The sequence below is a fragment of the Ahaetulla prasina genome, chromosome 3 (assembly GCF_028640845.1).
Source record: "Ahaetulla prasina isolate Xishuangbanna chromosome 3, ASM2864084v1, whole genome shotgun sequence".
NCBI lineage: Eukaryota > Metazoa > Chordata > Lepidosauria > Squamata > Colubridae > Ahaetulla > Ahaetulla prasina.
The window spans coordinates 202,178,689-202,195,458 of NC_080541.1; the positions used below are offsets into that span (position 1 = coordinate 202,178,689).

General features: G+C 35.8%; 1 protein-coding gene across 1 annotated transcript in view; it reads right to left on the reverse strand.

Annotated features, from left to right (window-relative positions):
• SLC13A3 (solute carrier family 13 member 3) overlaps nt 1-16,770 on the reverse strand; it is a 60,829-nt gene that overhangs the window by 26,619 nt on the left and 17,440 nt on the right. Inside the window, exons 3-7 of the mRNA XM_058177470.1 lie at nt 13,593-13,756; nt 8,897-8,963; nt 6,149-6,334; nt 5,551-5,676; nt 3,232-3,327 (exon numbers count right to left, since the gene is read on the reverse strand). Of these exons, the coding sequence (XP_058033453.1) occupies nt 3,232-3,327; nt 5,551-5,676; nt 6,149-6,334; nt 8,897-8,963; nt 13,593-13,756 (639 nt within the window). The remainder of the gene's footprint in view (nt 1-3,231; nt 3,328-5,550; nt 5,677-6,148; nt 6,335-8,896; nt 8,964-13,592; nt 13,757-16,770) is intronic.

Genomic DNA, 16,770 nt, shown 5'->3' on the forward strand with positions numbered 1-16,770 from the left:
CACCTTCTTATTTGAATTTTGGTTGTAGATAAGCATGGATATAAGCTATCTCCAGGCATTCAAATAAATGAATATAGGTACAAATAAACATGAATTTTCCACACACACACTTCCATTCTATTTGAGGAACTAATGTCTGAAATGGTTAATGTATATCTGGAAGGTCTTGCATAGACAGCAGCAGGGTTGATTGTGAAAACATAAACAGAGCCAGACTTGGGTAATATTTAAATGAGTGATCACTGAGAAATACTGTATATAACTGTCTAGACAAGATTAGGCAGTCAAAAACATTCCAGAAGAAGGCATCAGCAATCTACTTCCATACTATTGCCGAGACACATTAATGGATATGTCTAGGAAGCTAAACTTGAGTCTTGAAAAGAACGTATCTTTTCTTTTATGTACACTGAGAGCATATGCACCAAGACAAATTCCTTGTGTGTCCAATCACACTTGGCCAATAAAAATTCTATTCTATTCTATTCTATTCTATTCTATTCTATTCTATTCTATTCTATATTTATATCTGAAATATGTTTATCATGATGTCCCATATCTTGGTTATATTCACCTTAAATTATTGTTATGTGTTCAGGGGCAAGAAACTGCCCCTGAAGATAGTTCAGAGATTACAGTAGATATGGAATACAGTACAAATATGCTTGTGGCAGTAAAGGAAATCTTATATTGATTACATTGGCTGTTTATTACTTCCCTTCACAATTCAAAGCAATGTTTTTGAGCTTTAAAAATGTCAGTTTATGAGCCTGCCCATATTTTAAGAATGGGTTGGAAGACTTATTCTCTGTCTAGACAGCAAGAATTGATAAATTGGCAGGTCGGTATAGATAAATATGGTGCATTAATTCATCTTGGTGCATTTTTATGTGTACATTTTTAACCTATATATTCAAATGCTTTGTGATTTATACATCAGTGGCTGATGATAGTACCCTGATAGGTGAAGTTTGTTTTTCAATAATAGATTTTGTATATTTCAAAATTCAAACAGGAGTATAGCATATAATGGTCAGAGTCAGAAGTAGACTAATGTTTCCTCTATTCATATCTATTTTATGTATTCAGTTCAGGTTTATACTTATAAATATTACCTAATATGTTCTTGATGAATAAAATAAATAAATAAATAGTCATTGTTTTGTTTCATATGTGCACTGTTTTCTAGGAATGTGAAAACAATTTATATTTAATTTGGTAATATTAAATACAACACTGTGTACTAAAAGTCTAATTTAATAATCAGTTAAAATCTCAGCCTTTGGATGCTGAGAAGGGAGCAGAAAGGAAAGCTACTTCATAATGAGTATTTAAAAGGAGATTCATTACTAAACAACCAAAGCATCAAAAAGCACTCTAAAGGCAATCAAAGTATCAAAAGTAAATAAATAAATAAAAGCAGAAAACCATCAATAGATTTAAGGAAAGAAACAAGAAACAGAAGCAATTTCAAAGAAATCTGGAATTGCTAATCAAATTGGCAGGGACTGGTTTAATGGGTTTTTTATATTCTTAAAACAGTAAAAAGCCTTTGATTTTTACAGTGATACTTTGCAGGTTCCTGATGTATGGTGGAGTGGGAGACTAATTTCTTGCATAACCATCTCTTAATGATGAAATCTTATCAGCATCTTTTCAGGCAACCTGTCCTACCTTATTTTGCAGTATCTATGCAATATCTATATGCAGATTTTTAAAAGTCAGGTTTAAAAAGGTAAATGTGTAACACAAAAGCAAAACAAAAAATCCGAGGAAAGTGACCAAATTAAAAAGGTTGTCTGGCTTTTTCTGAAAATGTCCCTTTTATTGTTCTATCTGAAAATACATAAATATAGCAGAGGTAGGTTTCAGCAGGTTCTGACCAGTTCTGGAGAACCGATAGCAGAAATTTTGAGTAGTTTGGAGAACCGGTAGTAAAACTTCTGACTGGCCCCACTCCCATCTATTCTTTGCCTCCCAAGTCCAAGCTTATCAGGAAAAATGAGGATTTTGCAGTAACCTTCCCCTGGATTGGGGAGGGAATAGAGATTTTATAATATCCTTTCCCTGCCACAGCCATCAAGCCATGCCACGGCCACCAAGCCACACCTACAGAACCAGTAGTAAAAAAATTTGAAACCCACCACTGAAATATAGGTACAATATTTATACAATATAATACAATACAACAACACAACCGTCACAAGCTACCTACCTTATTAAGAAGAAAAGTGAAAGCAATGGTCTCCATAAATAATTTATAGAACAGCCCTCTAATTATGCGGGCTGAAGTTTTTCAGCTTTTGTGTTCGTTATATAAATGATAATTCATGAAGGACATCATTTACTGCTCTGTGGGATCATTCTTGAGTGCCTGAGCTACAAATTTTCAAAACTCAGAAGACTAGCTAATTAAAGAATTAGCTCACTCTTTACTTAAATAATTTAGCAGAGATAATTAAACACAACAACAGCAACAATATTTCAAACGGATTCTCTCGAAGCATGGCTCCAACTAAGCATTCTTGATCAATGAAAAGAAGACATTAAAATAGAAACAAAACAGCCATAGGAGAATGTGTATTTCATGAACATTCTTATCGCTACAGTGATTTTTCTTGTAAAAGAATTAAGTACAGCTGTTGACATACATTGAAATCTGAAATTTATGAAAAATCCCCATTATTAGATGACTGTACTGACATTAGAATTAAATTGATTCTGACTGAAAAAACTGAAGAGACCACAGAGTCACTACCTGCCTCTGTGGTCTCTTCCCCAAATCCCCAAAGCTTTAACCAAAGACTATCTACTATTGACCTCACCACATTCCTAAGAGGTCCATAAGGGGCGTGCATAAGAGCACAAACGTGCCTACCGTTCCTGTCCTAATGTTCCCTTTGATTGTATCTAATTCGTACGGTTATTTCATGCTTATACTTATATATACTGTTGTGTTTGACAAAATAAATAAATAAAATAAAAAATAAATGTACAATCATAAACAAAGACCTTTAAACACGTATTGCACAGAAAAAATGGACAGGGCTTTCACTGCATCATCTCACCCACCATCATAACTTTTTTGATCAAAACCTGCAGATACCTCTGATGTTAAAAGTGACTGAATAGAAATGTTACTATTATAATGCATCTATTTGATATCTCATGTCCTTTCCTAATAATTTCATCATCTTCTTTGTGATGTTTGTTATTCTCATTGTGACTTACTTTATTGGTCCCAGTTTCTTATAGTCTTCCGTTATAACTGCCCGAGCTCTGCCTTCTGCATCAGCTCTTATCTCCGATTTTTTCTTTTTGCAGTCTCTGATAATCAGAAAATGGGGGAGGGGAAGTTGCTTGTTTAACCATTTCTCCAGAACATCCACAATATTTATTGTAAGATCCTGGCTTGCAGAAAAGAATTCATACTGCTGTTGATTAATATGATTCTATTTTCTGTTTTTTGTGATTTTAAAATTTTGGTTGATTATTTGTTAACATTTCATTAAATTTGTTTTAACTTTAGAGGAAAATAGGTTATATGTCTAAGAGATACTTTTGAATGACAATTTTGTCATGCCATGAGAGTACAGTATTTACTTATAATGTATTGGCTATATTCAGCATCACTGGGGCATTTTAAAGAATATATTATCATCATTTTAGCAGCCAAATGACTTTTTAAAAGGTTCAGTTCAATACCTATGAAGTCCTGTTTCTGAGAAAGAATTCTAAAAAAAGTGCCACTTTGAAGAAGATGCAAGGTCTAGACTTGTCTGCCTAGACATAGGTACATGTGATCATCCATTGAGAATGTTCAACAAATGCCAATTATAAAACTGAAAAGAGTTAAAAATAATGTTTATAATATGGGTGGAAATGGTTGAGAATTTTCACAAAATGTGGCAAACAAAAAGTTATTTAAAACAATGTGAGAATGGAATTTAAATAGCTATCACGTTCCGGGTACATTGTAAGGAACTCAGGTTTTTTGTACTTTTAGCTAGTAAAATAACTGAACACCTTTCTTTTCTCCTATGTAAGCAGCAAAAATACTTGTATATGCAAAAAAAAATATTAAAGAATCAGCCTCCGCAGTTGTAAAAAGAATGTCACTGTCACTTTAAAAACTATATTCACAAATCTCCAATCTTCTGCACCTATGCATTATCTCTGCACATTGAAGGACTTCTTATTTCAGATTAGTAGATTTCTCACTTTATCACAAAGTTGCTCCATTTCAAAGAGATTTCTCAGTTTCCAGCTAGTCTAGTTACAGTGCATTCAGAAAGTATTCAGACCCCCACTTTACTTTTGTCAATTTTGTTTTCCTGCAGCCTCCTTCTACAGTTGTTGACATTCATTTTTTTCTCTTTAATCTAGACTCAGAACCCCAAAATCACAACGTGAAAACAGAATTTTAGAAATGTCTGTAAATTTATTAAAAAGAAAAAAAAACTTCTGGGAAAGAATATGTGAATGTCAAATTACGTTGTTTTATAATAGAGATTATTTTACATATATAGCACAGATATTGCATTATCATAATCTTCATCACCTCATCTTGGCAGTGAAAGCAGTTAACATAAGAAAATAAAATGTCAAGAAAACCAAATTAAAAACTAGCTACGAACTAGCTCAGACATCTTTTCCTACACTATGGGCAGATTACTATTATAATGATTATCTTTAAAGTTTAGAAAATACTCTTCTGAGATGTCCCTGAATTCCTTAGAAATGCCTTCAATTTGAAAGCAAATGAAGAAGGGATCAGTAGAGATAAGAAGAGGATGTTGTAAGTACCCAGATTACAAAAGGTTTACAATAAAACAGTTACCAATTAACAAATTGTGTAATGAAATCACTGAAGTTTAATCCTTGTCAAATGTAGCATGCCCTGGTCCAAATTTCCTGGGAGATACTTTAACTCTAATTCTGCAGAACCACTGAAGCTTAAAAGAAGGAAAAACCCACAAGCTTTTTACTTTCATAAAATGTGAATATCTACTGTCATCATTTAAAGAAAACCAATAACTAGAAGAACAGAACATTTCTAGTTACTGAATATTCAACCGTTTTTAAAAAATATTAGTCTTTGAACCCTATACTCATTACAGCAAATTAGTGAAACTCCCTGCAGCTCTCAACAAAACTATGTCAACGTCAATTTCAGAATTTTTAATCATGATGGAAGAATAAGTGTAGGAAGTACTGAGATTAGTAAAAAGGCTGGAAGAGAAATATATTTACAACTTCCATTTCCCAGTTGAAATATCGTGTTCTCTCTCTTTTGAGTGTAATGGAAATTTCCAGTTTTAAAAGTCAGCATGTTTAGGAACGAAGGGAAAAAACCCTTGTTTAAACAAAAATGATTTTTAAAAATGAAGACATTGCAGAAAATTATATCAATGAAAAGAGGTTAAATATACATTCAACTTAAAGGTGTCCCTTGTTCCAACTTTTGGATGAACACCCACTTAAATTAATTATTTCAACTGCAAATGAAAACAAATTCATATTATGCATATAACTCTGATGTAACAATACCTTAAGCTAATGCATCCATAAAGGAAGCATATCCAGAGCCATCCAAGAAAAAGGAAAAGTATCATTAAGGGAAAGGCAAACACAAACCAAGAGCCAAAGTTCACAACATCACATCCTGGAAAATAACTTAGAGAAAGAAAAAGATCAATTAATACAAAGTGGAGAAAATGTCTTTGAATACATTTGAAATATGAAATATATAACCAACACAATATGTCTTACAACCTTCCAAAACCAATTTCTAAAATGCAGTTAATAAAAGATTAGCCAAGATTATCTGAATTTTTTTCCACATTCTCTAGGAAAATGCTACTCAACAGTCCCTAACACTACAATTCCTGACACACACATCGACTGACTTCATAGATTGAATTAATTTATGCTGTACTTAATAAAAAAATTTCAATAGGTCACAATAAGTTGGTTCACCCATCTGGGGTCATAAAACATAGTGATTGGATTCACATAATATAATAAGTCAATATCAAAAAGTAATTGTGCATTGTGTGAACCTGGCCAGTATCTGAAGATTTCCTATCATCGTTGCCAGTGTTGTTTTCTACAAATACCAGATGCCCAACTCTAACAAAAACTGTACCTCTTTAACTGTCCTGAAAGAATGAGATTCGGGGCTGTCCCAGTCAGTGTTGCAGTTCCACCAATACTAGCAGCGTAAGGGATGGAAATCAGAAATGCTTTCCATACATTTGTCTTGTATTGTTCTTCCTTCATTACATCCAAGGAAATGTCAACTGTGACTTCCTTCTCTTCAGTCATATCTTTCCTTCAAAACATTCCAAATAAAAATATAGCATTTGAAATATGTTTTTGCTTATAGGTCTACTGTTACATTCAGAGAGGAATATTTAGAGCATTTTGTATATTATAAGTAATAGGATTAATTCTTCTGCAAAAAGGCAAGGCCTCTATGGGTTCAGGTTGGATTCAGTTTGAAAGCAGCAACAGATTGCACCAGTGGCACCCAATGTTTTAATTAATTTTAATCTTTTTTGTTTAGGATTGTGATCTTTTTTTTTAAGTAGATGAAAAGTAAAAACAGTATCAACTCTACATTTAATACAGAGATGGGAATGCGACCATGGGACATGCTCAATATTTTTGAAAGGATGACATTATAATGTAAAGTGATTGAAGCTATTTTATATGAACAAGAAGACTTAGACTAGGGTTTTCCCCCCCCCAAATTTTGCTCATCTCTGCTTTTAAGGTATGTAGAAGATGAAAAATCAGCAGACACACTTTCTCCCACATGACAAATCCTTTGTTTTTTTATCTTTTATGCAAAAATGAAAAAATACTTAAATTCTGGATGCTTGCTTCCTTTAAAGACAAAGGGAGAAAAGTTAACTTGATGGGCCATAAACCTAGCGTCAGAACATGCACTTAACTTGCAGAGGGCTCAAGGTTCAATTTTTAACATTTACTGTAAAAAGAAATAAAAGTCCCCTTGCCTAAGAGTCAGGAATGTTTGCCAGAAGGAACAGAAGATGCTGCCTCATACACAATAGTCATAGTCATAGTTGAATCATAGGTGAACTATAGACTAGGTCCATTAGTCCAACACAATCAATGCTGATTTACAGAACCTTTTCAGGTTTTTAGGCAAGGATCTTTCCCAATCCAGTCTCGAGATGCCCAATATCCTTATTACATGTAGACTTGTTGAACAATGCCTTTGTTGGATTTTGTGTAAAACCACTATTTAACAGATTTAACAATACATGTGTGAACCTGTTTTCCTTCCCATTTTCTTGTACTGGCACAGCAAAAAAGTAAGTTTTGCTTCCACTTCCAATTAATTACAGCATTGTTCTTATTGTTTGTATCAACTGTAGTTGATTTGAACTAAAAATTAATCAAGGTAACACAATCTTTTCAGCTCCGGAGGCCACTATAGTAGCCACAGTTACCAACATTGCATTGCAGTGTGTCTTCACCTTCCCAACAGAATGCTTTCTCCCCAGTGCAGAAGCCTTTTATTCTAATCAGACAAACAAATGACGGAAGGACTGTGGTGTGACGCTATTATAATGGTGGCATTATAATTATACTTGGTATCCTGATACAGGCAGTCCCCTTCTGACAGATAATTGACCGGAAAAAACATAGTACCATTACAGCAGTCTCCTTTTCTACTGATTGAATTCCATTTGGAGACAACAGAAATCTCTTTAGCAGTATTCAAATGGGGGGGGGAAGGCTGAGCACCAAAGAATTGAGGCATTTGAACTATGATGCTGGAGAAGACTCCTGTGAATCCCTTGGACTGCTATCAAACCTAGAGGAGATCAACCCTGACTGCTCTTTAGAAGGCCAGATCCTGAAGATGAAACTCAAATACTTTGGCCACCTAATGAGAAGAAAGGACTCACTAGAGAAGAGCCTAATGCTGGGAAAGACTGAGGGTAAAAGAAGAAGGGGACGACAGAGAACAAGGTGGCTGGATGGAGTTACTGAAGCAGTAGATGTGAGCTTAAATGGACTCCAGAGGATGGTAGAGGACAGGAAGGCCTGGAGGAACATTGTCCATGGGGTCGCGATGGGTCGGACACGACTTTGCAACTAACAAGAATATGAGGACTTGGAGACACTAAACTGCATCTATTTTTTAGAAAACTAAAAGATTCCCCAGAACTGCAACCATATTTTAATCTTGACCTGTAAGGCTAAACCAGTACTAAAACTAACCATAATTAATCTTGGTCAGGAGGACATTCTGATAAACAGCAGCTCCTTGAAAATGGAAGCAGGTGGTTTTCTCCTTGCAACCCTATCAAAGGAAAATGGAAGAAAGCATACACAAACCCCAAATTCTCTTTCCAGATTTCTCAAAAAGGATCATCCAATTATATGGAACAATGCCCAGAATTCTGGTGCTGTTGAGAATTGTGGGAACCACGATAAGCAAGCAGTATCTAGAAATGCTACTAATGAGGACGGGGGTGCTATAGATCAGTAGATTTATTGCACAGAATTACAAAAACGTATATAGAAAGATCTTCCCCGTATAGCACCTTGGAATCCTACCCTCACTATAAATTCATCCCCAGATCCAAACCCTCAGTGTCTTCTTACCATCTTTTTGCATCGAAATCTGGGCTTGTTTCTCAACTGTGAAGGTTCCTGTCCCTTGTTTACAAAATGTCTTTCCCTACTAAGAAAATTAGAAATTCCCATCTCACCAGTTCCCCAAATCTTACAAAGCATAGCAAGATGTGGAAGATTATTTTCTATAAAAACAGGGATATATGCCTTGGAGATTACTGCCAAATAAGCAATTTGATACTTCATACGGATAGCGTCTTCCTTTTCAATAGCAACTTACTCATTAGCATTTGTCAGAAGCTGCATCTCAGTTGGCACCATGTGAAGTTTATTCTGATGTACTGAACCTAAAAAAATAAATATTTGAAAGAGTTTTTAAACAGAACAGAAAAATGATTCTTGAAATATATTTATAATATTATCACATTTATTAAACCTGTATACAGTGTATGTGACTTTTTTTATTTCTTTTTGTCACAACAGTATACACAAACAATTGTCATAGATAAAACAACATGTTTTGAAGAAAATATACTTATATGTATAAAAATATGCATCAACTACATCAATTTGATATGATGAAGGGAACAATAGGACAGGAACGGTAGGCACTTTTGTGCTCTTATGCACGCCTCTTATAATAATGCCCCTTATAATAAACTTGCGTTTATTCCTACCATTATCAAAAGTGGTCTTCTTTGATATCTGCTTTTCAAAAAATGGCAAAAATGCATATTCGCTTCTGGACAGTCATATAATTCATCTCAGTCTACATTAAAATACATATTAATCTTCACTGGAATTATTGCATTTTTTAAAAAAGAGAGAACCTGAAATATATTGACCTGGTCATAAGAGAATGTGCTGTTCTGATCTCAGTAGAATTGTTGCAGCCATACACACACACACACACAAATTTTACTACTAAACTATATTGCTTATACTACAAACAAAATACAGCCATCCTGAATTAGTAGTTTCATATTTTAGTGCTCTATTAATTTATGTAATCCCCTCTTAACCTTTTTAATTGATCTCTGCCATTTGTAAAAGCAGAGTTGCTAGTCTCACTATGCTGCATGGAATATTACTTTTTGATTTTTTTGAGTCTCTAAGGTGAATTTAAAAGTTTGCTGAGTACCACATGGCAATCATGGCACATGGCAATCATGGCATCATAAGATGGTTCACAAATTATATTGGTTCAGAATATGATTTGATTGCTTTTTTATTTACAGTATTATACCACCAAGCTCAGAGAGCACCAACAATACCACAAATATTACATTGTTTGTTTTGGCTTTTTTTAAAAGGAACAATAAATCTAATTGCAGTTGCGTATCTACTATAGCAGATATTAGTAGATATGCAACTGCATATCTACTATATCTATTTCCAAGCTCCCTGGAAACTTTTATCTCTGATGGCACCATGTTTCTTTTATTTATCTTATTAGGATTTTTCAAGATTCATAATTAACAAAAATCATCTTTAACTTTGTTGCCTTTTTTTAGAAAAATATACTTATTGGTATTGTACTTCAGTGAAATGCTTGTTTTCATATTTATTAGAATCTTATTAATACATTTTTTGCAGAGGGACAGAATTAGGATCACTAGGGATTAAAATACTCTGTTGAGTCTTAATTGTAACAGAACCTGTGCTCTTTTGACCCTAAATCTTCTTGTATAAACTTTTCCACTTGGAACTGTCGTCTTCTTTTACTTCTTCATATTGGGACAGACAGGATATTACAGAAAAGCACAAGGTGGACAAAGTCTATGAACCTGCTCACTCTGCTGTTGAAAGTATGTGTCTTATTGCTCAGTGAACCTGTGACTTTTGCACTGTCATGTTTTATACTTCACTATTCACCAATCCTGGCATTCTTTCTTATTTAAGCAATAAAATGGTGTCTCAGCTCATGACTAGAACAACAGGGAAGGAATTAAAACAATAATATACGGCGGATGCAGTTTCCATTCCACAGTACAAGATTGTATGTCTCAGACTGGGCAAATGTTGATACAATCTAGTTTTTGAGTTTGTTCAAACTATTAGGAAAAGGATTGTGTTCTCTGGAACAGCAGGTCTACAATCAAGAACTTCTTGTCCTTGGCTATTTTAGATCTACTGGGAGTGGTGATGCCAGGAAGGATTGTCTTAGATATGAGTGAGCCTGAGGTGGTTGAATCTGGCCACAGTTATCCATACCTTGGTAGCACAGAACTTTGTTTGAGACTACCCTTGAAGAATAACAAAAAGCAGTGAACTAGCTAATTTGCTACCCTGTAGAACAGGGGTGTCAAACTCAAGGCCTGCGGGCCAGATCCAGCCCACAGGGTGCTTAGATCTGACCCACAGGGCCACCCTGGAAATAGCGAAGGACCGGCTTGTGATGCCTCTGCCAGTGAAAACAGCTCAGTTGATTACCAGCCATTATCCAAACTCAGTTTAAGGTATTTAAGACTGAGAGCCACAAATATAGTAGGACATAGCAACCTGAAACAGGGCATCTATAGAGAGTGGGGAGGGGTTGTGAATAATGTAAAAACAATGTGGGGCAGGCATGACTCGGCAATCAAACTCCCACCCCTTTTAACATTCTCTGTTGTTCCTCCCAACTGTGCAGCTCATAACTTCTAAAACCTTGACTAATCACTCTTCTCTTTGCTTTTAAGCAATATATTAAGATTAAACTCTTAAACTTACATTTTTTGAAAAAATATTCATTAGCTATCATTATTTTATGTATTATTTTTGAGTCATTGCAGGGGTGAAATGCTCCCGGTTTGGACCGGATCACGTGATCCGGTAGCGATGGGGGTGGGTAGTTCAGAGAACTGGTAGCAAAAATCCCTGCCCCACCCCCCACCGCCCACACCTCGCTGTTCCTCTTCTCTGTCCCGAAGCTCTTGGTGGTGATATAGCTGCAAACGGCCTTAAATGACTGCTATGACAATTCAAAGGGATGCACTATAGCTGATGAGCGCTGTAGGCAGCTAGTAGAACGGTGCCTCTATTTTTAAGGAAGGTAGACCGGTGTGCTCCCAAAAAAGGCAAGTAGACCATATGGCTCTGCTAGACTAAAGCAAGCCTTGGTTTTTGGTACCTCTTATTGTTTTGTATACTTTGTTTATTATTTTTATTATTTATTGTTATTGGCCATGTCCACCCAGTCATCTGACCCCCAAGCCACACCCACCAATTAAACCATGCCCACAGAACTGGTAGGGAAAATTTTTAAATTTCACCCCTGAGTCATTGGTTTTTATCTTGCTGATACTGTAGCCATCTTGAATACTCTTTTTCGTAACTGGAACATTACTATTGTAATTTATACAATAGTAGTTTATAATCATTCTTTATAATCATTTTTGCCATTATTATTATTACGAACTTTTATTCATTAAACATGAAACTCAGTCAACTGAACATTTAAAAATGTATCACAAATATCACTGACTGGCACTGATGGTTGATATGGATTGCTGCCAGCATCCTAGGTATCAACCAAGTATCTTCTTAAAATGTATGTTGTTCCGAGTAACACGGCCTTTCACAGTTCTGCTGATGTTATAGCAGGAAACAGCAGTTCTGCTGGTGTTACAGCAGGAAAAAACAATTTTTTGATGTATTTTGTAAATTCTTGGCCCCAGTGACAATGGGCATCATTGTTACATGTTTCATCCATAATCCCGTAGTTTCGATGGCCAGGTTGTGATATTTCATGATTTTTTCCAGTTCTTTTTCTTTGATTCTGGCGTCTCCTGGTAAAGCAATAAATTGTACGCTTCAGTTTTCGACAACTGTGATATCTGTCTTATTGTCTTCCAAATAATGGTCTGTCTGTATTCAAAAGTCCCACAAAAGCTTCTTATTTTCGACAACTTTTTCCACTTTATGTTCCCATGACTTTTCGGATACAGGTAAGTTGTATTTTTTACTTAATGACCAGTAGATTAATTTAGCAACTCGGTCGTTTCTAGTTTTGAAATCAGTTTGTGCGATTTTGCTGCACCCACTATTAAATGTTAAACAGTTTCAACTTTGTCATTGCAAAGTCGGCAGTTTGGATTATCAGTGGATTTTTGTATCTTTGCTTTCATGGAAATATTGTTGTTGTTATTAGTCCAATAATTCTTTAAAAATAACTTGAATTGTAAGTCATAAAATATTTATTCTGATATTTCTAAAATCTGGCAATCTCTGCACACTCCATCTCTCATGTCTGTAAATGTTATCATACTATTTCAAAAAATATAAAAGATACTGTCCATCCAAGCAATCTGAATAGCACTGACCTCCTTTCTTGTGCTCAGGTGAGGTTTTAAATCAGATCATTTCTTCAGTTCATACTCTTGTACTCAGAAGAAATATTTTCCCATACTAACTTACTGTTGTTAGAATACAGGAAAACGCAGCTTTGAATATTGTATACATCTGCAGCGCTATTGTCCTTATTCCTTGTTGCAGCACCATGGGAACTAATTTGCATATACATATAAAGCTAATGGTTTCCCTGTCAGTCGTGTCTGATTCTAGGGCATGATGCTCATCTCCGTTTCTTGGCTGACAGAGCCAGAGTTCTCCAAAGACAATTTCTGTGGTCATGTGGCCAAAGACGCATGGAATGCTGTTACTTTCCCATTGAAATGGTACCTATTAATCTATCTGCAATTGGATGCTTTCAAACTACTAGGTGGGGAGGAGCTGGAACAGGTAACAAGAGTTCACCTTGTTGCATAGCTCTTGGGCCAAGCCCAGACTGTCAACTCTCCAGCTGACAAGTTCAGCGTCTTTTAACCCCTGAGCCATTGCACCCCCTTGCACATATACATACACATATCATACATACACATATCATACACACACACACACACACACACACATATACATATCATATACACATACACATACATGCCAAAAATGAACTTATACTTTTAGGAACACTGGGATGGGTCAATTAGACTTACCTTTATGTTCTTCTTTTACACTATTGCAATCATTAGATGTTTCTTTATCTCCGAAAAGGCTTTTTAAAACAGCCAATGCAATTGGTAGCATCATAGCAGTAGAGGCTGTGTTACTCAGCCACATAGACAAGAAGGAAGTTGTTAGCATCATGCCTAAAATGAGCCTGAAAAAAGAGAAGAGAAGAGAAGAGAAGAGAAGAGAAGAGAAGAGAAGAGAAGAGAAGAGATGAAATGAGAAAAGAGAAGAGATGAGATGAGAAGAGAAGAGAACTAAAATTAAGGATCTTAGAGAATCTTTTTTTTTTTCATTTCAGTTGAGAAAATTCCATGGTGACATCGTTCTAGATTAATCAGTACAATGCAATATCACCTACCAGCATATACTAATTTGGGGCCTGACTGTCAGTCTTAACAGATAGCCAGACCCAGAAACAGATGCCAAATATGCCACTTTTAACTACTATATGCCAACTATAACTACTTTAGTTATGAATAACTAGAGTAACAGAGTCTTGCAAGTCTGAACGTGCTTCTCTTCCTATCTTTTTTATGTTCATGTGAATTCACATAAAGTGTTGTCTGAGACTTTTTCAGATCCCCTCTGCCACATTTGGGCTTCCACAATGTTTATTTGCTTGCTGCCTTCATTCGCTCCATCAAGATCCTCTTCTTTATTCTCTACACTTCCATATATATTAGACTATAACTGATATGACTGTAGTTCCGAATGTAGATAAGTAAAACTGAGCCACAGCACAACACAAATTATAAGGGATTAACACGAAAAAGATTGAAAACCAGACACAAAGATTAAAAACCCACCAAACTTGAGCTGGGACAGACCCACTTTGTATTAGGGTAAAAGATACCAAAAATCACAGGATAGTTGAAAAGGTTGAAAAATGGGGGGGAGGGTGCCTTCTTCCTAAGAGAAGGCAATGACAAAGCACTTTTGTATTGGCAGCAATACAAAAGTGTTCATGTACTCACCAGGAGCTAAGGTTGACTCAAAAATGCCTTTATTTTACTTTCTGACTCTTGGCAATTGCCTTGACTAGTCTCTGCAGGTTTTTTGGCAAGAGTTTTTTTGGAGTGGTTTGCCATTTTCTCGTTCCCACAGCTGAGAGAGAGTGACTGGTTCAAGGTCACCCAACTGGCTTTGTGCCAGGTAGGACTAGAACTCACAATCTCCTGATTTCTAGTCAGATGTTTTAATCACCAGAACAGATTGGCTCTGTGACTTTATTTACAGGGATTAAAATTCAGCATAAAATGAAACCTACGAGAATAGAAACATCTTGTACTGTTGTCAAGGTGACAGCCACATCCATAGAATATGTTAAACAGGTTTTATGTTTTGTAATTATTTTCAATGTGAATTATTTTTCTAATAATTGGGAAAAAAAATTTCTAAGCAAGTCTGTCCTATGAAATCTTGCAGCAGTATGAGTAAGTGTGAGGGCCTTGTGTTGCTCTGTGTCAAACTAATAAGAGATTATAACCAAATTTACACCACGAAGGACTTCATAGGTGATACCCAGCATCTTCAGTTGCATCTGGAAGCCTATTGGGATCCTTTGCAGTTTGAACAGAAGTAATGTTACCTGAAAGTAGCTTAGTGAACCCCTAATTATTCACACTGCCATATTCTGGACCTATTACAGCTTTTGAGAAGTCTTCAAGTACAACTCCATATAGATTGTGTTGCAGTAATCTGAACGGGAAGTGACCAAGGCATGATAAGTAGGGCCTCCCAATTCAAGAACAGGTGTAATGAATTTGTGCCTCCTGTTGGTCAAGTTGGAGCTGAGATTCTAGGAGGTCTCCCAAACTTTGTGATACTTTTCGTGCAAATGCTATCCCAGCCACAACAAATTCTGGAAAAATCCATTGGTTTAGTGAGCCTTAAGATTTCTAGCCATTCAATCTCACTAGGCCTAAATCAAAGCCTCTTCTTCCCCCTCCAGTCCCCTACACTCTTTGGATTTGTGGACAAAACCTTGACGTCATCACTTGCTTGGCCTGGTGTAGATGTAATATATGTAATTGAGTACCATCAGCATACTGATGATGATTAAACCCATTCCAACTGATGCCATCATCCCAAATAGATGTGGGATTGGAAGAGAGCAGAGTCCTGAGAAAACCTGCAAAGCAGGGGCTTAACACTACATGGAACCCCACCAACACTGACAGGAACCTGCCCCAGAGGAAAGAGAAGAACTACTACAACCACTGTGTCCTCCAAGCTAATCCTTCCAAAGTAATCTAGAAAGATAACTTGACCAATGTTACCAAAGACCATCAAGAGATCCGTTAGGGCCAGGACCACTATCACTCCATTTTTGGCACTTCAGACTGAACTTTTGAACCCCCGGTAAATGTAGAGGAGATTTTGTTAAAAAGAAAGCAATATCCTAGAATTCAACTCTGTGCTTCTTTTCCTGCATGCCTACTGCAATAGATTGTGTGAAGGAAAGGAGAGATGGACAATATATAGATTCAGACTTGCTGGTTGGTGAATTCCAAGCCTCATGAGCTTTAGTTAGTGTGGCCAGTATGGAAGGAGGATGGGAACTGCAGTCCAACTGCATCTTTCAATACCATATATTGCCAACCCCCGCAATAGCTTTGTGGCAACCAAAGCTATACATTTGTTTTAATTTAGCCAGTGTAAAACATGCCCTGCACTTTAATTCCATATAAAGAGAGGGACGACATAAATGTTGCAGGGAAAATGTTTGCATTCCTGACATGTTTTGAATTGTGAAACTTTTTCTTTTTTCATTCATGCCTTGTGCTAAATGATTACAGAGATAATTTTGCCCTTGATTGTGACCCTTGGCTACAGAGTTATCACTGTGACTTAATTTTTCACATTTGTGTTAAACAATATATGATTTTCATCACTTCCCTTCCACCTCATGGGAAATACATTAAAAATAAAAGGCTATACCTTCATTGTAATTCAGTTTTCATGTTTCTAAATCACTTAGGTTCCATCATTTCAAAGGGAGATTTATATATTTACTCAAGTCTACACATTGGGTATAATGAGGCTTATCCCAAAATCAGTTGAAAAATTAATGTAAACATTTTATTTTATTTATTATTTTATTATTTCTATAGTTGCCCATCTCAACAAGTGACTTTGAGCAGTGTACATCATAAGATATTA